Here is a 25245-nt window from a genome sequence, read left to right on the forward strand (position 1 = left end):
TTTATCAGATGTGTCTTTTGCTGGTATTTTCTCTCAGTAGTTTGTCTTCTACATCCCTTGATGTTTTCCACAAAGCAGAATTTTTTTTTTTTTCATTTTAATGAAGTCCACTTTGTCATTTATTTCTTTCATGGATTGTGTCTTTGGTGTTATATCTAAAAATGCATCACTAGGTGCCCGGGCCCCCGGGCGGATCTTGGACGGAGGCTGGTTCGGAGGTTGCCTTAGGCTCGCTGAAGCGGCACCTTGGAGACGATGGCCAAGGGAGATAATCGCAGCACCAACTTGCTGGCTGCAGAGACTGCAAGTCTGGAAGAGCAGCTGCAAGGATGGGGAGCGGTGATGCTGATGGCTGATAAAGTCCTCCGATGGGAAAGAGCCTGGTTTCCACCTGCCATCATGGGTGTGGCTTCCTTGGTGTTTCTGAATATCTATTATCTAGATCCACCTGTTCTATCCGGTGTTTCCTGTTTTGTTATGTTTTTGTGCTTGGCTGACTACCTTGTTCCCATCCTGGCGCCTAGAATTTTTTGCTCCAATAAATGGACCACTGAGCAGCAGCAAAGATTTTATGAAATTTGCAGCAATCTAGTAAAAACTCGACGCAGAACTGTGGGCTGGTGGAAACGCCTCTTTACACTAAAGGAAGAAAAACCGAAAATGTGCTTCATGACCATGATCATTTCTCTTGCTGTGGTTGCTTGGGTGGGACAGCAGGTCCACAACCTTCTTCTCACCTACCTGATTGTGACTTTCTTACTGTTGCTTCCTGGACTAAACCAATTTCGAAGTACATTGGAATGGCCAAAAGGGAGATGAACAAGCTTCTTAAGCAAAAAGAAAAGAAAAATGAGTAACGCATCTTTTTTATTCAGTGTGATTAATGGAGTATACATTGCGCGTGGGAACAGTTTCTATGACCTGGATACTAAAGTGTTACAGAAGTAGCTCTTTGCGCTCACGCCTTCTGCCTTTAGTTACTAGAAATTCAGACTTGCCACACAAGGCTTTATACACACTGTCTTCATGTCAAGTGTATCTGGGTGCATTCTCATCAGCTGGCCTTAAATGGACAACTCATGAATACAACTTTTGATTTATTTATCTCACGCAGGGTTAATTGATTTCTTACTTATAGGCAGCTTCCTTTAAAATAATACAGTGATGAACTTCAATCCTTAGTACAGTTAACAATGACTTTGGATAATTGTTCAAGTTGATCTTTGCTTTAGCTAGATACAAGGTATAGTGGCCTGTACCGTCTCCTTCCCAGTCTGCTTAATAAAATGTCCAGCTTCAAGAATGTAGAGACCAAGTTTACCACTTCAATGAAGAGACCAGTTCTGTTTCTATACCATGAAGAAGCATCCTCATGAAATAAAATGAAACAAATACATGCTCTAGTTTGTGTTGGTTTCTCCCTTGTGCAAAACTGAGCAACTGATCCTCTGAAATGGGGAACCTGACAGTTTTAGAGCTCTTGTCCTGTTGCACTTAGCTTTCAAGTTAGTAGGTCCTAAAGGCTTTTTAATAGCAGGCTTCCAAAAGCTTGAATTTAGGATTTTTAGCATACTTTTAGTTTCAGATTTTCAGCTGTCTAAAACTAAAGTACATAAGAGATGAAGACTTTTACTCCTAAGACCAGCTAATAAAGGACAAAAGTCTTCTTTCTGTGTTTCATCAAGATTCAGTAGAAAATAATTTTCTCCCACTCATTTTTCAATTCTCATTTTATGGTGATGTTGGCTGCTTGGTCCCCATAGATTTGGTCTAGAACAGGGGTGGGCAAACTTTTTGACTCGAGGGCCACAATGGGTTCTTAAACTGGACCGGAGGGCCGGAACAAAAGCATGGATGGAGTGTTTGTGTGAACTAATATAAATTCAAAGTAAAGGAGCGGAGGGGAGAGCAAGAGAACCCTCCGCTCTTTCGGCTCCGCGGGCCGGATAGAACAGCCAAACGGGCCGGATCCGGCCCGTGGGCCGTAGTTTGCCCACGGCTGGAAGGTGGTGACTATTCTGGCATCTGACTTTTTTTCCTAGATATTTCTCTAAAGATTATAAGGTCTGTTGGTGAGAGCAATCTTGTGTAGATGATAAATGGCCTTAGGTCTATAACGATGTTCTAACTCTTGGAAAGCGTTTTAGAATCATTTTCCCTCTCAGTAGCTAGATGTTTAGAGTAGTTGAAATCTGTGGAATGAACCTTTTAAGGGCCGAAAATGTGACATATTTGGAAACAAATCTTTAACTCTGATTAACTAGCTGTAATATAGTTCTGTAAATTTATTGCATTGATGGTGTAAAACCTGGATCTTGTGGTATATCTGTCCCTAAATAAGTGTTGTTTTCTCCCCTTCAATATTGCTGTCAACAGTGGCACCCATGTAGCATATGTTTGAGTTTTTTGTTTCATATGAAAACTACAAGCTACCTTAATTTACATGTGTTTCCTCATTGTAAATAAGCCTGTCTTCTTATCTGGATTTTTTTGTGTGTATACATGTTCTACCAACTACTTTTGTGATTTTAATTCTGTATTACTTCTTCTACTTTGTTTTGTGAAAAGGGGAAAAATAAAAGCCGGTATCCCTTAAAAAAATAAAATAAAAAATAAAAATGCATCACTAGCCCGGCCAGCGTGGCTCAGTGGTTGAGTGTCAACCTATGAACCAGGAGGTCATGGTTCAGTACCCTGTCAAGGCACCTGCCTGGGTTGCCGGCTCGATCCCCAGTGTGGGGCATGCAGGAGGCCGTCAATCAATGATTCTCTCTCATCACTGATGTTTCTATCTCTCTTTCCCTCTCCCTTCCTCTCTGAAATCAATAAAAATATATTTATAAAAAAGCATCATATACCTAAGGTCATCTAGGTTTTCTCCTATGTTACCTTCTAAGAGTTTTATAGTTTTGCATTTTACATTCAGATCTATGATACAGTTTGAGTTAGTTTTTGTGAAGGGTGTAAGGCAAGACATGGAATTTTAAAAGCTAATGATCAATATTATGGAACTATAGAAGCAAGGTTAAGGGTTGCTTAATTGGGTGAATCAAACCATGTAGGAATTGAGAATTAAAGAACAATTAGTAAGAAGTGGAGTTAATTAGGGAGTAAAGTTTGAAGGAAGTCATAATTAAAATTTTAGGAGGGAAGTTGATGAGCTAGTGTAAATATCCTAGATTGTACAAACTCTAGAAAGACAATGTTTACTCTGATAAGAAATAAATGGAGCTGGTGGGAAAGAAGAGAATGATTTTCTTCAAATATATAAAGATCTATCATATGAAGTAAAAATGGATTCCCAATAACACTTAATTTGATGGTATCTGCCAAGTTCACTTCCCCTTCTGTGTAAATGGTTCCAATCCACAAAAATGACCATTGTACCCCTCTGAAGTACTTAACTGCCCCCTCCATGGCCCCCATTGATTGAATAAAGACAGTATCTAGCCCAAATTAGACATTCAGATTCTCTTTTCTAGATATCTGGGATTGGTCCAGGGGTGGCTAAACCACTAAATGGAGTGACCTAAACCAGTAAATGACTGCATAGAGCAGAGATCACTCTCTCGCCAAACTGCATGAAACTGTGACCTGGCAAGAAACAGCCCTTTATTGTATTACACCACTGCGGTTTGAGGAACACTGAAAACAGTGGTTCACCTACCTTGACTAAGATAGTAAGTTAGGCCCTAGCTGGTTTGGTTCAGTGGATAGATCACTGGCATGTGCACTGAAGGGTCCCCGGTTCAGTTTTGGTCAAGAGTACATGCCCAGGTTGTGGGCTCAATCCCCAGTAAGAGGTGGGCGGGAGGCAGCCAATCAATGATTCTCTCTCATCATTGATGTTTCTATCTCTCCCTCTCCCTTCCTCTCTGAAATCAATAAAAATATTATACACACACACACACACACACACACACATTAAGAAATCAATGAGTTTGAAGGGATATTTAGAGGTGATATAGCCTAACTTACTATACACACACACACACACACACATATGGTGGTCAGTGTGCATCATAGTGACCGGTCGTTTTGCCATTAGGGTCAATTTGCATATTACCCTTTTATTATATAGGATATTTACACACACATATAGTATATATGTGTATATATATATACCTAGGTGTTTATTTAAAGTCAATCTGTCTGCCTAGATTATAAATATCATAGGACAGTGACCATGTTTCTTTTATTTCACTCTTTTATATCCAATGGCCAACATAGTACCAATACTACTAAAAATCTAATAAATATTTGATGTGTGTGTGTGTGTGTGTGTGTGTGTGTGTGTGTGTGTAGTAAGTTAGGCTATATCACCTCTAAATATCCCTTCAAACTCATTGATTTCTTAATGAGAGTTAAGACTTAAAAAACAACAACACTTGTCTATAGGTGACCTGCAAGATGCTCAAAGGAAAAGAGAAAATGGAAGCAGAGAGATCAGTTAAAAATCTCATACAAAAACTTAGCATCTACATAATAGGTGCCTAAATGTGGGATTAGGGAAGAAACAGAAAGTAAAATACGGCAGAGAGGAACATGACTAGAGAGAAATCAATAATAACTGATTGTATTAATCATGCCTTTTTATTCCCTGTGAGCATGACTTTATATGCAAACTAACCAATCCAGATCCCACATTGCAACTCTACCTCCTTTATAGGGCTCTCACAGGGTTCTCACACTGACCCATTATCCACTTGCCCTAATCACCAAAGGGCCAGATACCAGACAACTAGAGGCAGCCCCTACGCCCCAGGCCTGCTGAAATTACTCAAACTAGTAAAACCTAAGCCTGTTCACTCTGCCTCATTCATTTCTCCCTTGAAAACCACAATAAAGACTCTTGCTCATGTCCCCCCCTCACTCCTGCTGCCTCCTGACCAACCCTGTGTTTCCCTATATGACCCCATTGGGCATGGTGTGCTCTCCTCGCAACCTATCTTTTCCATAGCAGTGGTCTCCTGGTCTGCTGGCCTCACTGTGCCTGAATAACACCACCTACATTTGAAAACACTAATTGGGTGTGATGGGCAAGAAAGAAAAAGTCAAATACTACCTCATCTTGTACCACTCTCCACCTGCCCACTAGACTTCAGTGGCCTTTTAGAACCTTGAACACCCTGAGTTGTTTCCCACCTCAGCATATTCACACATCCCTTCCTTCTGCCAAGAATTTTCTTTTTTTTTTTTAAACAATTTTTTTAAAAATATATTTTATTGATTCTTTACAGAGAGGAAGGGAGAGGGATAGAGAGTTAGAAACATCGATGAGAGAGAAACATCGATCAGCTGCCTCCTGCACACCCCCTACTGGGGACGTGCCCGCAACCAAGGTACATGCCCTTGACTGGAATCGAACCTGGGACCTTTCAGTCCACAGGCTGACGCTCTATCCACTGAGCCAAACCGGTTTTGGCTGCCAAGAATTTTCTTATCCTTTCTCTTCAGGTGGCTAACTCTCTCCTGGCTAGTCTTAGGTTTTTGTTCAAATGTCACTTTGTTCCCTGACTCTTCAATCTAAATTGTCTCCCTCCTCATTATTGTCTTTCATATGCCCCTGAATTTTTCCTTTCATAGTATTTACTACAAATTATTGTTTATTTTCTAATTATATATATAATGTGTACATATCTATATATGTATATAATATAGTATACTAGAGGCCCGGTGCATCTGGGACCCCTCAGGAGATGTCCAACTGACAGCTTAGGTCTGCTCCCTGGGGAATTGGGCCTAAGCTGGCAGTCAGACATCCCTCTGGCAGCCCAGGAGCCCCCGGGGGGTGTCCGACTAACAGCTTAGGTTGCTCCCCCTGGGGAGCAGGCCTAAGCCATTAGTCAGACATCCTTAGTGCTGCCACAGAGGCAGGAGAGGGTCCCGCCACTGCCACTGCGCTGGCCAGCCATGAGCCAGCTTCTGGCTGAGTGGAGCTCCCCCTGTGGAAGCGCACTGACCACCAGAGGGCAGCTCCTGCACTGAGCATCTGCCCCCTGGTGGTCAGTGTGCATCATAGTGACCGGTCGTTTTGCCGTTAGGGTCAATTTACATATTACCCTTTTATTATATAGGACATTTACACACACAGATATATAGTATATATGTGTGTGTATATATATATATATATATATATACATACACATACCTAGGTGTTTATTTAAAGTCAATCTGTCTGCCTAGATTATAAATATCATAAGGACAGTGACCATGTTTCTTTTATTTCACTCTTTTATATCCAATGGCCAACATAGTACCAATACTACTAAAAATCTAATAAATATTTGATGAATGAATAAATGAATGAATTTCTAGATTTCTAATCTGAAACACTGAAGAAATGATACACACTGTCTGGGTCAGTCTTTACATATTGAAGAATAGCAGTATTTGTAGAATCAAATAATTAAACTTAGGGAATAAAAACAAATCAGTCAGGAATATCAACTGTCTGGCACAGTGTCCAGCACATCAGGTCAATCAACAAATATTAGTTTCATTCATTATCTCTTAGAACTTACACCCCAAACCACCAGATGAACCATCTGCCACAGTGGAACTTGCACTGAAACAAAAAATATGGACTTCAGCTACTGGTCTTCCTAATACCAGAAAGGACAAGAAATACTCCAGGCAGGATGTAATAGTTTCAGGAGCATCAGGCCCATAAAAGAGCCACACTCCACCTGTCAATAACCAATATTCCATTTAAAGCCTTCCCATTCATCTCAGTTCTCACACTCATTGTGCCAGCTCTAGTCTCTGCCCAACCTTTTGGCTCCGAGCCTTCAGCCAGCACATTAACCTGAGCATTCCTTATCTCTCATTAGCATCTCATCTTGGCAAACCTGACCCTACTCTGACCAAGCAGACTTGTGCTATTCTGACTCCCGATCACTAAGAGAGCCTAGCTTTTCAACAAGTTAGCCAGCTGGAAAAGGGCTTCTTTCTTTCACAGTTGACATATCTATAATAATAAAAGGGTAATATGGTAATTAGACTAGACAGCCAAAAGACCTTCCGGATGTCCTTCTGGATGTCCTTCTGCGGTAGGGCCAGCCCCCGCGGCAGCGGGGGCCTGAGACAGCCAGGGCTGCGAGTGGGACCCTCCTGCCTCGGTGAGCCCGCGCCAGCCACCAACTCTGCGCTTGGTGCCCGGGTCCCACAGAGCAGCCCCTGCCTCTGCCAACCCTGCCTGGCCTGGTGCCACCCTATAACACTGGCCCGGAGTCGTTCCTGCATGCCCACTGGACCCTCCCTGCAACCCTGCGGGGCCACGCACCCACCGGGCAGGTGTGGCGGAGGGCAGCCTGCTCCGCTCCTGCGGCAGCTCTCTCAGGTGGAGAGCAGAGGAGGACGCGGTGCTGGCAATGATAATAGCTGCTGTTTATCAACCTGACAGCAACTGTGCCAGGCTCTGTGTTGAACCCTTTGCGTGCGTTCATCCTCACGTCAGCCCTGTGAAGTCGCCACAATTGTTATCCTTATTTTTCAGAGGCAGCATTTGAGATTCAGAAAGGTCAAGCGGCTTGCAGTCAGAAGGTGGTGAAGTCAAAAGGGAACCAGAATTTTCTTGACACCCTACCTGCTACTGAACATAAAGCTGTGACACCCATCGAGGCCTCGCCGATGTCAATAAATTGATCCCCAGTAGAAATAAAACAGCGGTAAAGAAGAAGGGGAGTGTGTGGGTGAGAAGTGTGAAGGAAGCACTGGTGGGGCACAGTATTTACTGCAGACTCCCTAGATAGCAGGACAGTTGCCGGTGGTCAGTCAGATCAGTGCCCAGAGGCCATCGAGGATCATGAGGGGGAAGGTTACCATCCATAAACCCTCTCATAGCTCATTGTTTAAGGCAGAGATTTTAATTTATTGCACAGCTGACTGGAGATGCCCTCAAGTAATTAAAACTAAAGGTGTTGAAATCAAAATTTATTCTTTCATCCCCATTATTGACCTTCGAAGAACTTTCACTGGCGTGAAAAAGAACCCCCTCCAAGCTAGCCCATGCACATGCATACTCACATCCACCCCAGAGAACCGCACCGCCATCTACTGGTTTGCTTCAGCCAGAAACCTCAAGATCATCTTTGACCACACTTTCGCTTGACTTTAGGTGAACATAAATGTTTTCACTTTTTATTATGGAAAATTTAAAAATATAGATGAAAGGAGAAAAAACAGTGTAATGAACCCTACTCACATACCCATCACTCGGTTTCAACAATTATCAACTCCTGGCCAAGAGTTTATTATTATTTGACAAATATCTATGCTATATGAATCATGTACCAAGTCCCAAACTAGGCCCTAGGGATCCAAAGATGTATCAGATTTGACTGTAACCCAACCTGGAGGATATAACATCTGGCCTTGGTCCTTGACAGGTGAATAAGAGTTACCCAGAAAAAGAAAGTTGTCCTTATTCATTCATTCTCTTTCAACAAATAATTATGTGTGAGGCACTGTCCTTGGGGCTAGGAACACATAAAGAAACAAGATTGTGTTTCTACCTTCTTGAAGCTTGAATAATGGGAAAGAGACATTAAACACTGGATTAGAAATGTGATGAGTATCTTTTTTAAAATATATTTTTATTGTTGATAGTATTACAGATATCTCCCATTCCCCCCCCCCTTACTTCCCTTCCCCTAGCCCCTACCCACCCACCCTCAGGTCTTCACTACTCTATTGCCCATGTACATGGGCTATGCATATCCCAAATAATAAAAGGGTAATATGCAAATGGACCGAACAGCGGAACGACCGGTCACTATGACACACACTGACCACCAGGGGGCAGGTGCTCAATGCAGGAGCTGCCGGCCAACCTCTTGGTCTCTTCCCAGCCGGCCAGCAGCTCCGATTGCCTGATGGCAAATTGGGAACCGGGGTGGGTAGTGGTGGGTGGTAGGGCTGGCGGCTAGCAGCCAGGGAAGATGGCCCTGATCTCAGGCCAGGCCTAGGGACCGTACCTGTGCACAAATTTCATGCACTGGGCCTCTACTTCTACATATATAAAAGGCTAATATGCTAAGTGTCCATCCGACTGGTAGCTATGATGCACACTGACCACCAGGGGGCTGATGCTCAACGCAGGAGCTGCCAAGCTACGGTGACTTGGCAGCAGCGGTTCTGGGGTGACACAACCCGAAACCAGAGAGGAAGTCCGATTCCTTGTGGGGCCATGCGATTCCACCTTTGGCAGTGGGTTATGTTGTTGCTGGGGCACTATTGGCCCCAAATCTGGTTTACTGTGCACTGTGTTTGCGTTCCACACCCTGTACAACAGCAACTTTGCAGAGTGCCCTCTCACACTCAGGACCCCTCGGGGGATGTTGGAGAGCTGGTTTCGGCCCGATTCCCGCAGGCCAGGCCGAGGGACCCCACCTGCCAGAAAAACCACACTCACTCCGCAGACGCCCTTTGATCCACAGCACCACCCCAGGTACGGCTGGCTGGGGAGGGACTGCGGAAAGTTGGCTCCAGGGCATGTCTGACCCAACTGGCCCAGTTGCGCCCTGCCGGCCATCTTCTAATTAATTTCCTTTCAATGTACATGAATCTGTGCACCGGGTCACTAGTTTTTTATAATAAAGAAAAATTGCTCAGCACGTTAGAGATGATAACTTTTCCACTTGAGAACTACTTTATGTCTTACTGTAATTAAAATTTTTTTTGTTCTGTTTGTTATTTGCAAAAGAAAGTAGTATTTATAGGTGGCTTCTTTTTAAAAAATATATCAAGCAAAACATCACATAAACAAATTGAGAGATAAAAATCACATAGTCATTTCAATTGATGCAGAAAAAGCATTTGACAAAATCCAACACCCTTTCTTGATAAAAACTCTCAACAAGGTGGGAATAGAAGGATCATACCTCAACATAATAAAAGCTATATATGATAAACCCACAGCTAACATCATACTCAATGGGCAAAAACTAAAACCATTTCCCCTAAGAACAGGAACAAGGCAGGGATGCCCACTCTCACCACTCTTGTTCGACATAGTACTGGAAGTATTAGCCATTGCAATTAGACAAGAAGAAGAAATAAAAGGCATCCAAATTGGAAAAGAAGAAGTAAAGCTGTCCTTATTTGCAGATGACATGATATTGTACATAAAAAACCCGAAAGACTCCATCAAAAAAATACTAGACTTAATAAATGAATTTGGCAATGTAGCAGGATACAAAATGAATGCCAAGAAATCTATGGCATTTCTATACACCAATAGTGAACTTACAGAAAGAGAGACTAAAAAAGCAATCCCATTTACCATCGCACCAAAAAAATTAAGATACCTAGGAATAAACTTAACTAAGGAGGTAAAAGACCTATACACGGAAAACTACAGGACACTGAAAAAAGAGATAGAGAACGATGTAAACAGATGGAAGAACATACCATGTTCATGAATTGGTAGAATCAACATCATTAAAATGTCCATACTACCCAAAGCAATCTATAGATTCAATGCACTCCCCATTAAATACCAAAGGCTTATTTCACAGGCCTAGAAAGAACTCTCCAAAAATTCATCGGGAATAAAAAAAGACCCCAAATAGCCACAGCAATCTTGAGAAAGAAGAACAAAGTAGGAGGGATCTCAATACCAGATTTCAAGCTGTAATACAAAGCCACTGTTCTTAAAACAGCCTGGTACTGGCACAAGAACAAACATATAGATCAATGGAATAGAACAGAGAACCCAGAAATCGACCCAAATCACTCCGCTCAATTAATATTTGACAAAAGAGGCATGAACATACAATGGAGTCAAGACAGTCTCTTCAATAAATGGTGTTGGGAAAATTGGACAGATACATACAAAAAAATGAAACTAGACCACCAACTTACACCATACACAAAAATAAACTCAAAATGGATACAGGACTTAAACATACGACGAGAAACCATAAAATACTAGAGGAATCCACAATCAGAAAAATCTCTGACATATGCCGAAGCAATTTCGTCGCTGATACTGCTCCTAGGGCAATGGAAACTAAAGAGAAAATAAACAAATGGGACTACATCAAAATAAAAAGCTTTTGCACAGCAAAGGAGACCATCAATAAAACAACAAGAAAGCCCAATGCATGGGAGAACATATTTGCCAATGATATCAACGATAAGGGTTTAATCTCCAACATTTACAGGGAACTCATGCAGCTTAACAAAAAGAAGATAAACAACCCAATCAAAAAATGGGCAACTGATCTAAATAGAATCTTTTTGAAAGAAGACAGAAGCAAGGCCAAGAGACATATGAAAACCTGCTCAAAGTCACTAATCGTCAGAGAGATGCAAATCAAAACAACAATGTGGTACCATCTCACACCTGTCAGAATGGCTATTATCAACTAATCAACAAATGACAAGTGCTGGCGAGGATGCGGAGAAAAAGGAACCCTCATGCACTGCTGGTGGGAATGCAGACTGGTGCAGCCACTGTGGAGAACAGTATGGAGTTTCCTCAAAAAACTAAAAATGGAACTCCCATTTGACCCAGTGATCCCACTTCTAGGAATATATCCCAAGAAACTAGAAACACCAATCAGAAAGGATATATGCACCCCTATGTTCATAGCAGCACAATTCACCATAGCTAAGATTTGGAAACAGCCTAAGTGCCCATCAGCAGATGAGTGGATTAGAAAACTATGGTACATCTACACAATGGAATACTACGCTGTGGTAAAAAAGGAGTTCTTACCATTTGCAACAACATGGATGGAGATGGAGAGCATTATGCTACGTGAAATAAGCCAGGCAGAGAAAGATAAATATCACATGACCTCACTCATTTGTGGAATATAATGAACAACATAAACTGATGAACAAAAATAGATCCAGGGACAGAGAAACATCAATCAGGGAAGGTAGGGGACAGTGGGGGTAAGGGAAAGAGATCAACCAAAGGACTTATATGCATGCATATAAGTTTAATCAATGGACACAGACAACAGGGGGGTGGGAGCATGAATGGGAGATGGGGGGTAATGGGAGAATAAGGACACATATGTAATACCTTAATCAATAAAGAATTTTAAAAAATAAATAAATAAATACATTTAAAGCTAAAAATATATACAAAGCAGAAATATATATAAAGTGTCATATTGTATTTGCAGAGAATTAGCTTTGACATTGAATAAACAAAGCTGTTTGCAATTTTAAAATGCCTTATGAGAATTTTTTTATTTTTTTAATCTACTTAGAGCTTTATAGAATTGTAAATGACAGGATTTTACTGCATTTACAAGTAAGTACATTTTTTTTTAAATATATTTTATTGCTTTTTTACAGAGAGGAAGAGAGAGGGATAGAGAGTTAGAAACATCGATGAGAGAGAAACATCGATCAGCTGCCTCCTGCACACTCCCTACTGGGGATGTGCCCGCAACCAAGGTACATGCCCTTGACCAGAATCGAACCCGGGACCCTTCAGTCCGCAGGCCGATGCTCTATCCACTGAGCCAAACCGGTTTCGGCCAAGTAAGTACATTTTATAAGTGTTCTATGTGTGTAAAATAATATTTTCAGCTTAAAAGTGTTGGCTAGTATAAAGGCCTGGCCTTTTTCTGGTTCCCATGATCTTGCCTACACTGCTAGAATACAGTTTAATATTGCTTTGTATCATGAGGCCAAGAAACCCCATATTGTTTATAAATAGAACAATTTAAACAGCAATTAACATTTATTGAACAAAAGAAAAATAATTGCTCAGCAAATCTGTAGGGGGTGGGGGATATGCTCTTGCAGATGCAGAGGAAGAAAAGGAAATGCTACTTTAGATTTTCTACATTTCACTCCTTACAAAATGTTCACTGAAACAGGCATGTTATACCCAAGCTGCAGACGTTTTTGGAGGACAATTTTTTTAAATTAGTGGCATCATATTCTAGCCTTTTAGATTCACATGTTTTATAATAGCCTTTAGTCATTGTTCAAAGCTGAGTCTGTTACCCAGCATATTAACGTGGCTTCAAAAAAGAGAGGAGAGAGTGGAAGCCATCAGTTCTACAGGGACCAACATGCTGAGCAAATTGATATAAGTGCTATTCAATGAATTCTGTTATTTTGAAGTAATAATTTAAAGATATTGAACAGAAATCATTAACCCACTTTAAGACATCTTTTAAATATTATATTCCATTCCAAATGCCTATCAAATGAAAGTTAAAAGAGTACAAGGCTGAACCTCATATTGCTAGCTAAGGACAATTAGGTAAGTTAATAGGTATGATGTATCTCTCTCCATGGATAGCAAAATGAGTTTAAAAGATTGCTTTGTAATCTAAAGAGCTTGGCTCAGCTTCAAACTGCTCCCTACCATCTGTTTCCAGTGTTAATTCACTGAGTGTCTGGGAACTACTCTTTCCTCACCAACTCTCTGTGGTTACAATTCAAAGCCGCATGTAAATACACTTGGATAATTTCTTAAGCCATATGACATTTATAATACACTAGAGGCCCGGTGCATGAAATTTGTGCACAGGGAGGGTGTGTCCCTCAGCCCAGCCTGCACCCTCTCCAATCTGGGACCCCTCGAGAGATGTCTGACTGCCCGTTTAGGCCTGGTCCTGGTAGGATCGGGCCTAAACGGGCAGTCAGACATCCCTCTCACAATCCAGGACTGCTGGCTCCCAACTGCTCACCTGCCTGCCTTCCTGATTGCCCCTAACTGCTTCTGCCTGCCAGCCTGATCAACCCCTAACCACTCCACTGCCAGCCTGATTGATGCCTAACTGCTCCCCTGCCAGCCTGTTTGCCCCTAACTACCCTCCCCTGCAGGCCTGGTCACCCCTAACTGCCCTCCCCTGCAGGCATGGTCACTCCTATCTGCCCTCCCCTGCAGGCCTGGTACCCCCCAACTGCTCTCCCCTGCAGGCCTGGGTCCCCCCCAAATGCCCTTCCCTGCAGGCCCGGTCGACCCCAACTTCCCTCCTCTGCCAGACTGGTCACCCCTAACTGCTCTCCCCTGCAGGCTTGATCACCCCCAACTGCCCTCCCTTGCAGGCCTGGTCCCTCCCAACTGCCCTCCCCTGCTGGCCTGATCGCCCACAACTGCCCTCCCTTGCAGACCTGGTCCCTCCCAACTGCTCTCCCCTGCAGGCCTGGGTCCCCCCCAAATGCCCTTCCCTGCAGGCCCAGTCGACCCCAACTTCCCTCCTCTGCAGCCTGGTCACCCCTAACTGCCCTCCCCTGCAGGCTTGATTGCCCCCAACTGCCCTCCCTTGCAGGCCTGGTCCCTCCCAACTGCCCTCCCCTGCTGGCCATCTTGTGGCGGCCATCTTGTGTCCACATGGGGGCAGTCATCTTTGACCACATGGGGGCAGCCATCTTGTGTGTTGGAGTGATGGTCAATTTGCATATTAGTCTTTTATTAGATAGGATTAGATAGGATAGAGGCCTGGTGCACGGGTGGGGCCGGCTGGTTTGCCCTGAAGGGTGTCCTGGATCAGGGTGGGAGTTTCTTGGGGCATGGGGTGGCCTGGGTGAGGGGCCTGTGGTGGTTTGCAGGCTTACCACGGCCCCGGTGACCCAAGCAGAGGCCCTGGTATCTGGGATTTATTTATCTTCTATAATTGAAACTTTGTAGCCTTAAGCAGAGGCCAAGGCAGTCCAGAGCAGGCGGAAATCTTGGCTTCCTCCATTGCTGGGGAAACCCAAGCCTCCTGCTCTCTCCGTGGCCACAGCCATCTTGGTTGGGTTAATTTGTATACTTGCTCCTGATTGGCTGGTGGGCGTGGCTTGTGGGTTTAGCAGAGGTACAGTCAATTTGCATATTACTCTTTCATTAGGTAGGATAATTTTTATATGCCACATGATATGCATGATTTATGTAATGCATTTTATGTATATTCCTTAATTCCCCACCTGGTCTCATTCTGAACATTGGCCCCTGTAATGGGTTCAATTATTTTTTTGGTTAAACTCAAAATTCCCAAGGATAGATTGAATTAGATGCTATTTTAAATAGTGTCTTGCTTTTTCTTTAACCTCACTATTCTGTAAGTATTTCAAAATAATCTCATACTGGCCTTAAATGCCACATTAGACCAAACTGTCTTAATAGATATTTTTAGAACATTTCATCCAAACACTACAGGTTACACATTTTTCTCAGGTGCACATGGAACATTTCCAGGATAGGCCAAAAACAAGCCTCAATAAATTCAAGTACATATATTTAAGCATATTTTTTTTTTTACCAAAATGACATGAAAGTAGAAAATACAGGAAGAAAACTGGGGGGGAGGGGGGGGACAATTAAACAGAGATTAAACAACTTGCTAATAAACACTCAATGGATCAATGAAGAAATAAAAAACTACCTTGAGACAAATGAAAACACAGCTTTAAAAACATTTATGACATGCAGTAAAAGCAATTATAAGATGTAAGTTCACAGCTATATAGGCCTACCTCAAGAAGTAGGAAAAATTCCAAATAAACAACTTAACTTTACACATAAAGGAAACAGAAAAGGAAGAACAAACAAAACCCAAAGTAAGTAGAAGGAAAGAAATAATAAAGATCATAGTGGTAATAAACAAAATAAAGACTTGAAAAACAATAGAAATTATCAATGAAGCTAGGAGCTGATTCTGTGAAAGGATAAATTAAATTGACAAACCAGTGACAAGGCTCATCAAGAGAAATAAGATAGAACCCAAATAAATGAAATCAGAAATGAAAGAGGAATGATCACAACCAATACCACAGAAGTACAAAGTATCATTAAAGAATGCTATGAACAATTATATGCCAACAAATAGATAAATTTCTAGAAACATATAACCTTCCAAAGCTAGACCAGGAAGAAAATGAGAATTTGAACAGACTGATTACTAGCAATGAAACTAAAGCATTAATCAAAAAACTCCCAACAAACAAAAGCCCAGGCCCAGATGGCTTCACAGGTGAATTCTACCCAACATTTAAAGAAAAATTAACACCTACCCTTTTCAAACTATTCCAAAAAATTGAAAAGGAAAGAATGCTTCCAAATTCATTCTATAAGACCAGCATTACCCTGATACCAAAAATCAGACAATGACAACATAAACAAAAGAGAATTACTGATCAATATATCTAATGAACATAGATGTAAAAATTCTTCAACAATACATTAAAAGGATAGCCCGTCCCACCCAGCAGGAGTGGCTCAGTAGTTGAGTGTAGACCTATGAACTAGGAGGTCACGGTTCAATTCCCGGTCAGGGCACATGCCTGGGTTGTGCACTTGATCCCCAGTAGGGAGGATACAGGAGGCAGCTGATCAATGATTTTATCTCATTGATGTTTCTATCTCTCTTCCTCTCCCTTCCTCTCTGAAATCAATTTAAAAAATATTTTTTTAAAAAGGATATATCAAGTGGGATTTATACCAGGGATGTAAGGGTGGTCCAATATCCACAAAACAATTGATGTGATTCAACATGTCAACAATACCTAGGATAAAAATCATATGACCATCTCAACAGATGCAGAAAATTTGACAAAATTCAATATCCATTTATGGTAAAAAAAAAAAAAAAAAAAAAAAAAAAAAAAAAAAAGAAAGAAAAAAGAAAAGAAACTCTCAACAAAGTGGGTATAGAAGGAACTTACTTGAACTTGATAATGGCTGTATATGACAAGACCATGGCTAATATACTCAATGGTAAAAAGCTGAAAGCTTTTCTTCTAAGATCAGGAACAAAACAAGGATGCCTACTCTTCCCACTGTTATTCATATAGTATTGGAAGTCCTAGACACAGCAATAAAACAAGAAATACAAATAAAAGGCATCCAAATTGGAAAGAAAAAAGTAAAACAGTCACTATTTACAGATGACAGACTATATATAGAAAACCCTAAAGAGGGGGGGAGAAAAATGGCGGCGGAATAGACAGACGTGTTCCGAGCCTTGTCCCGGAGCAGAAAGAAAGAACAGCTGAGGGTCGCACTAGGAGTGTTTGTTGGCAAGTTGGGGGACAGCTGAACTCCAGAAGAAGGTGGGAGACTGCTAGACGGGGTTCCCCTGACCTGGCAGCTCCCACTGCGGCTGGGTCCCCTCCCGGAGCTGCGGGCTTGGACGCGGAGTCGCCGCCATCTGGAACCGGAAAGTGGAGCTTATCGGAAGCCTGAGAATCCACAACTGCGGCACCCACAGAACAGCTGCGAGCCCCAGAACAACGCTCCCCAATTGGCGCAAACACACGGGTTCAGAGGAGCTCTACACTCCACCACGGAAAGGTCAGATTTCGCCTAGGATAAGGAGAGAGAGAACTACATAACCAGACACCCAGAGAAGAGAGACCATGGGGAGACAAAGACACAGCCCGCATATGAAAGAAAAGCAGGCATCACCAGAAAAGGAAGTAAACAAAATGGAGGCAAGCAACCTTCCAGAGAAAGAATTCAGAGAAATGGTCATAAGGTGGCTGAAAAGAATGGAAGACAAATTCGACAATATGAGCAAGAACCAAGAGGAAATGAAGAAGAACCAAGAAGAAATGAAAAATGACATCGCTGCTGTAAAGAACTCAATAGAAAGCATCAAGAGTAGACTAGAAGAAGCAGAGGACCGCATCAGTGAGCTAGAAGACAAGATGGGAAAAAATACCCAAGTAGAGCAACTTCTAGAAAAAAAAAATTAAAAGGCAGGAGGAGAGCCTAAGGGAACTTTGGGACAACACGAAACAAAACAACATCCGCATAATAGGGGTTCCAGAAGGAAAGGAAGCTGAGCAAGGAATAGAAAACCTGTTTGAAGAAATAATGACAGAAAATTTCCCTGATATAGAGAAGAAAAAACCCACACAAATCCAAGAAGCTCACAGAGTCCCAAGCAAAATGAACCCCAAAAGACCGACGCCAAGGCACATTATAATTAAATTGGCAAACACCAACGACAAAGTAAGAATCTTAAAAGCGGCCAGAGAGAGACAGAAAGTTACATACAAAGGAACCCCCATCAGACTAGCAACTTATTTCTCAACAGAAAACCCTAAAGAATCCACCAAAAAAATCTTGAAAATTGTTAGTATCCAAAACAACATCCTAAAATAGAATTTTGGTAGCCCGGTGAAACAGTTTCTCACACAGACCAACCATATGAAGAACATTTCCATTTTGTCTGCAGCAGCTATCAATGTGAATTTATGCTATTTTAGCATTTTTTCTGTGTGTTTTTTATTGGTTTCTTTGACATTTATCTGGTGTTCAAAATATACTAAAATAATGTTTCTCTGATTAAGCCTCACTTATAACTGTCATTTATTTCATAATGGTTTTTATCTTTTTTCAAAGCTTACTCATTCATGGATAAACATTAAGCACTTTGTAATATGTGTGGTATGAAACAGAGCCTTGAAATTTGACAACCCCTAAAACTCATAACAATCTATCCAGGCCAGAGGAGTGTTGAATTATTTTATACAACTCAATCAATGTCACACCTGGATATAATGGCAATGAAGGAAGTCTAGCCTGAAAGGGATAAGGCTAGTTTTCCAACAAAATGGGAGAGAAGATTGATACCCTAGGTCTAGGCAATCAAAAAATCATGTCCAGGTATATCAACTGGGCAGGAAGGAGCACATGAGGACTATAAGGGCAGATGCAGAAGCTAGCAGGTGGGAGAATCAGCAGGAATGGTTACCTCAGAATGCATCTGCCTCACACTCCTGGCAATAGTGAGCTCCCTGTTCCAGCCTGATGGTTTTGGCAAGGGCTGCCTCTCCTCTCACCATTTCCCATCTACCTGGGCACAGGTATGGGTTTATTAAAGAGGCTGAGTAAATCACAGTACCAGTACATTAAGGGTAACTGTGCTCTCTATTTCTGAGGTGGTATAGCACAATTGTACCTTTAATTACTGTTCCTCTCCCATCACCAAAACGAAGTGTCAGATGGATGAGCAGAGATTGGAGGGGGGACATTGTTGATAGGAGTTGCACCAGAAGAGGACTGAGCCAGTTCCTTTTTCTTTTCAAGTGAAGCATTTCTTCAGCTATATCTCATGAACATCTTAGGAAACCCAGAAACCAGGTTAGGTAGAATAGCGTTATTTCTAGTTTCACAGCCATTTTCTATTGGCCTCTGGGATAAAGGAAATCAAGTAACTTCTATTGTCTTCCACTTGAAAATATAAGAAAATATACAGGAACCAAAAGATCTGATGCTTTTAAAACACATACCAAGAAAGCCCGTAATATCCTCCCACCCATAAATAGCCTATAGAACAAATAACAGCTTTCTGTCACACAATTTAACATTTTAATTAGTTATTAAAAGACATCTTAGACCAGTGGTCGGCAAACTGCGGTTCACGAGCCACATGCAGCTCGTGAGCCGCGGTTTGACGCTCTGTTGACTAATGAGTTTGCCGACCACTGACCTAGACTCTCGATTCCAATAATTACAGGCTGTTGTTGTTCCTTGTGATTAAGCCCCTATCCCAGTGATCGGCAAACTCATTAGTCAACAGAGCGGCAAACGGTGGCTCGCGAGCCGCAGTTTGCCAACCACTGTCTTAGACTAAGAGAAAACAAGAAAATAATTTATTTATATGAAAATTTCACTTTTTGACAGTGTTGATATATATAAAACATAGATAAATAGATATAGCTGTGATACAGTAGGTGAGCAACCACTAAAATAATAGTACTCTGACACAAAACCAGGGCTAGATTCGTATTTTTTATGACTAAGGTGACACTATAAACAATCATTTCATCTTTCTCAATAATTTAAAAATTGTAATTTTCAATAAAAAATTCAATGTTCTGTTCCATTGTGTTCTGTATTTCAGGAATATTCATGCCCTACCATTTATAATCAAGTACTATAATAGAACATCCTGAGGAACAATTATTCAGTGTCAATTATTTTTTGCTACTACAAATTTGAAACTAATTATCTACCATAACATTCAAAAAAGAGTCAATAATTGTTCTTTTTCCTTTCTTTTGTTGGATCCTAAAAATCTCAGTGCTTAATTAAAGTAACCATATTAGTCTGATACACTTACTGCTCTCCAGGGCACGTATGTGAAGCAACTGATCAATGTTTCTCTCTCACATCAATGTTTCTCTCCCTCTCTCCTTTCCTCTCTCTCTAAAATCAATAAAAAAGATATCCTCAGGTGAGGATTAAAAAAAAGGAAAAACAAGGAGGGAAGTGCCATATTAAACAATGATGGAGTTTTCTCTGCAAAGAATCTCTTTTTTAAAAAAGTCATAAAAGAGCTAGCAATCCATATAATAAAAGCCTAATATGCTAAATGTCCAGTCATCCAGTTGTCTGTTCAACCAATCAAAGTGTAATATGCTAATGATATGCTAAGGCCACTCAACCGCTCACTATGACATGCACTGACCACCAGGGGGCAAACAGTCGACCAGTCAACCAGTCGCTATGACATGCACTGACCACCAGGGGGAAGACACTCTGACCGGTAGGTTAGCTTGCTGCTGGGATCCAGACGATCGGGACTGAGTGAGACGGGCCAGACACACCCTGGAGCCCTCCTGTGATCCCTCTCTGGCTGGCCAACCTCCTGGGTCCCTCCCTGGCCCCAATCGTGCACTGGTGGGGTCCCTCGGCCTAGCCTGCGCCCTCTCGCAATCCAGGACCCCTTGGGGGATGTCGGAGAGCCGGTTTTGGCCCGATCCCACTCAACGTAGGAGCTGCCCCCTGGTGGTCAGTGTGCTCCCACAGGGGGGCGCCACTCAGCCAGAAGCCGGGCTCACAGCTGGCGAGTGCAGCAGCGGTGGCAGAGGCCTGTCAGTTGGACATCCCCCAAGGGCTCCAGGACTGCAAGAGGGGGCAGGCCGGGCTGAGGGACAACCTCCCACCCCCCACCAAGTGCATGAATATCGTGCACCAGGCCTCTAGCAAGATATAATAATCTATGATGTTGATTGTCTTTCTCTTTAGGTAAGATTATCGTGATGCCTAGCCACCAGATGGGCAGTCATAAACTGACTGGTTGGATTTGGCAGTCTCAACAATAAAATGAGTAATATTCTGAAAATATTCAATAACGAACTTGTTGTTAACAGTGGACAACTACATCCAAACTGCTGCTATTACAACCAAAACAATAGAGTGTTTAGGGGATATCTCTTTCAGATGTCTGAGCACTCTCCCATTTGGAAAAGAAGAGATTACTTGTTGCTTACATTTTCTCCCCATAATCAAAGGAATTCATAGCAGTAAGAGACACTGTATTAACCTAAATGAAATGCAAGAAAGAATTCATATTCTAAGAAGTGCCTTGTGTTAACCATGTCTTTTTATTTTCTGTATCTTAATGCTTTGAAATCGGGGCCTTGAAGACTCCAGAGGGACTGCAAACCAACCAATCCAGAGCCCACACCCCCAACCACTTCCTCCCTGCTCCCACACTCAGGGCAGCTGTTCCCCTGCCCTAATCACCCCAGGGCTGGCTACCAGACAACTAGGGGACAGCTCCTGTGCTCCAGACCCCACTGGAATTATTGGTATTAGATAATCCTAAAACTGTTTCTTTTTTGTAGAAACCACAGTCGAGGCTCTTGCCAACATTTCCCCCTACTCCCTCTGCCTCTGACTTACCCCATGCTTCCCTGTGTGATCCTCATGATGGGGTGTGCCCTTTGCTCTCGGGATCTGTGAGTATAATAAATTTTCGTTTTCATGGCAGTCATCTCCTGGTCAGTTGGCCTTGCCATACCTAAATAACAATGAAACCTGTATTTTAAAATACTCCTGAGAACTTCAACTATGACTTTTCTTTACCTAATAATAATATATTAGAGCTGAAAGACACTATATAAATAATGTAATTCTGTTGGTGGTGAAAATGGCACCGAAATGTTACCAGCAAATGGACCTCGGTTCAGCAACCTCAATCCCCTGAGTTCTGGCTAAGAAAGAATTCAGAGCTAAGACTCAAATACAAGCAAAAGTTTATTTAGGAAGTCACAGAGGTGGAAGAACTGAGTGGTGGAAGAAGTGAGCCAGCTGAGCTGCATGGGCTCAGAGAACAAGTTACAGAGGCAAACTTAGGAGCAAGAGAGGCAAGGAAAATATTTCTAGCAGAAGAGGGTGAGGAAAGGCGCCGGTGTGCTCCAGAGAGAGCTGGGTACTAGGTTCTCTGTCTTAAGGGTAATTTATCTGTCAGTCTAAGGGGATTATCCCAATAGATTATTCATCAGCTTTCTAGGTGTGTTCTACAGGGTCATAGTCTCCATTGACCTGTCGGTGCCAGGGCAGGGGGTCATTAATCAACACAGCTGGTCTTGATGTCAGCCATAGTGTCTCTTGTCTGGTTTTGATGCTTTTCTGGGCCTAGAGCTGAAACACAACTGAGGCCTAGATATATTTGATTCCATCAGAACCTCATTGTCCTGGGTACTTAATATTTAAGGGCTACTTTCTGGCCCCCTTTTCTGTTACTCCTCTAAGGGGGTCTAACCTGCATGACTAGCAACATGCCAAGGGAGGAAAGGTCAGGGGGAGGGTCTGAACCACATGACCAACCGTATGCTAGGGGAGGAACGGTCACCCTGGGGTCAAAGTCCTTGTTTGCCCAGTTTTGCACATTGCTAGCCACCTAAAGCTTTCTGCCCTGCTGACCTTCTGTACCTGGTCCATCGTCCTTGCTCAGCTCATGGGTGTCTAACTGCCTACCACAGTTAAACCCATATCACTGATAAATTTAATCACAGACTGCAGGGTGGCCACTGGCAAAATCATGTTCCCATTATGGCATGTTTTCCTGCTGAATCCAGATGTGACCAAGGACCAAGGAGCACTCCAGGCAGCTTCTATCAGTCAGAGATCTGGCTTAAAGATGAAATCTATTTTCCTCCCATGAACTAGCCCAGCTAGTAGCAGTGCCCTGACTGGATGCAGGTTTTCTGATCCCTACTGCAGTACCTTTATGGTATGTCATCATCTTCTTTTTCCTCCCTCACAGAGAAGAGTAGGTGATGGGGAAGAGAAACTTAATGAAGAAAAATATACTTTACTGTTATTTCCCTTTAGATTTGATGGTATGTGAGATTTAAATTTTTAATATCTAAGAACATAATTATATACAATGAACATACACTACATTTAAAATTAGAAAAATAAAAACAAATACAACAAAAAAATCTGTTATAATAATAGCATAAAGACTTAATAATTGATTAGTCTCATGTTCTAACTACTAAAGGTGTAAAGCTTGAAAATTTTTCTCAGTTCAACAGGAATTTATTAAATGTCTACAAAGTGCAAAGCACTTATATAAGTCTGCTGAGGGACTTGTCTCACTCTCCAAACTTTATGGCTATGGTTTTCAACAGCTTAGAGAAAATGTAATAGTCAACAAAAATGAATTCAATTTCCAAACATTTATTTAGCTTAGCTAATACAACTTCTTTTATCCTTTTTGTCTTCATTTCTGAATTCTGTACGTTTTTTCAAGGTCTTGGCTTACTCCTATTTACATTTTAGCTAATACAGATTTTTAAATTATTTATATTTTAATATTTATTTCAGGACTACTTCTAAGTCTTTGTGAGACAAATAAGGAAATGACCAAATAAAAGAATAAATCATGTAAATTATAAAACTTGAAAAAGTCTTTATGCAAATACACTTTTCAATTTACATGTGCTACATATTAATTTCCCATTCTTTTTTTATTATTATCAGAGTGTCTGTACTACCTCCATCCTCTGCAGGATGTTATTTCAAATGTGTCTGGTATTTCAAATAACTTCAATGAAACTGCTTCTATCCTATAAAAGGAGATATATAAATTTTGAACCATTAACCAACACAAAAACTTTGAGAAACCCTCCTTGTCAGCTAAATGTTTACTCAATGGGTGGGCCATTCATAGTGGGAAAAAAAATGCCAAAAATATAGATTTTAGTGGTTTTTTAATTATATTACTTTTAATCAATATTAATTGAATTAATTCTTTTTCTTCATTCTCTTATTATAAATGTGGCTCCTTTGACCAGTATATCAATGATAGTTGTCTACAAAATAAAACAAGACAAAAAGCCTCATGGCCTTTTCTAATTAAACAAGATAAATGTCCATCATTTTTCCTCAGAAGCCTGCCATGCTGCTCAAAGATCATGCCTTAGTACCACTCTCCTGGCTAGAAAAGCACACTGTTAATGAAATGCTGTGTCATTGGGCAGATAGAACTTGACTTTGTGTTGCAAGATAAAGGGAACAGTGTTGCACAAAGCAGTATCATTCCCTATGTTACTGAAAATTGCTCCCATCCATCAAAGTGTTTCCCAGGCATTCTGCAATGTGAGCTGTGTAGGCTGTGGGCATCTGCAGTACAGATACAGCAGGGACCACTGGTGCCCTAGCTTTTGCTGCTGATTGGATAACTCTTTGTTCTAATGAGGCAGTGACCCTATTCTAAGGAATACAATGAGAGAGAGAGAGAGAGAGAGAGAGAGAGAGAGAGAGAGAGAGAGAGAGGAAGGATGAGGGATAGAAAGAAACATTGATGAGAAAGAATCATTAATTTGCTGCCTCCTGCATACCTGGGCATGTGCCCTGACCAGGAATCAAACCAGTGACCTCCTGGTTCCTTTGGTCGAAGCTCAACCGCTGAGCCAAACTGGCCAGGTGAGGGCAATTCTCTTTTCACCATAATTTGATAGCCAATCATTTCATCCCTTGTGAAACTTTAAGTGGCTTCCAAGGTTCTTGAGATGTGAGTCTAGGACCCACCAACTGTGTGCTCCTTCATAGTCGTTTGCAGGTTCCTTCTCTGGTCCCCAAGAATTGAACTCCATTCTATACTGCCTTCCCTATCTATACGCTCTCCTTAGGTGATCTTGCTCAGTTCCAAAACTTTAAATAGCATCTACACAATGATGACTCTCCTATTTCCCACCCTCAAGTCTCCCCTGAGCTCCTGGCCCACATATCCAACCGTCTATTCACTAACTTCCCTTGAATTTCCAACATGCATCTCAATCTAACACGTCCTCTGTACATATTCTACTGATGCTCTTGTGTCTCAGAGTCCGCCCCCCCCCCCCCCGCCCCGGGCTCCCTACTTATAAGGCAGAGCTTTCCACTATAGAAGCTAACAGTGCTGAGTCCCACTCACCAGCCTCTTTTGCTACCGAGCACAAGCATGTGACATAGACTCTGCCAATCGGATCTACTTTCCCCAGAATTTGAATCAGCAGCTAATGACATCTAGAAGTAGGGTCTACATGGGGTCC

The 25245-nt window shown here is 41.9% G+C and overlaps 1 protein-coding gene across 1 annotated transcript; it reads left to right on the forward strand.

Annotated features, from left to right (window-relative positions):
- Positions 1–202: 202 nt before the first annotated feature.
- LOC308247085 (ADP-ribosylation factor-like protein 6-interacting protein 1) lies at positions 203–819 on the forward strand (the record flags this gene model as incomplete). The annotated part of the gene is made up of 1 exon (XM_080665603.1): positions 203–819. The coding sequence occupies exon 1, from the start codon at positions 256–258 to the stop codon at positions 817–819; it is 564 nt and encodes a 187-aa protein (XP_080521729.1). The 5' UTR covers positions 203–255.
- Positions 820–25245: the final 24426 nt, after the last annotated feature.

The sequence above is a fragment of the Plecotus auritus genome, assembly GCF_963455305.1.
Source record: "Plecotus auritus genome assembly, chromosome: 4".
In the NCBI taxonomy this organism is placed as follows: domain Eukaryota; kingdom Metazoa; phylum Chordata; class Mammalia; order Chiroptera; family Vespertilionidae; genus Plecotus; species Plecotus auritus.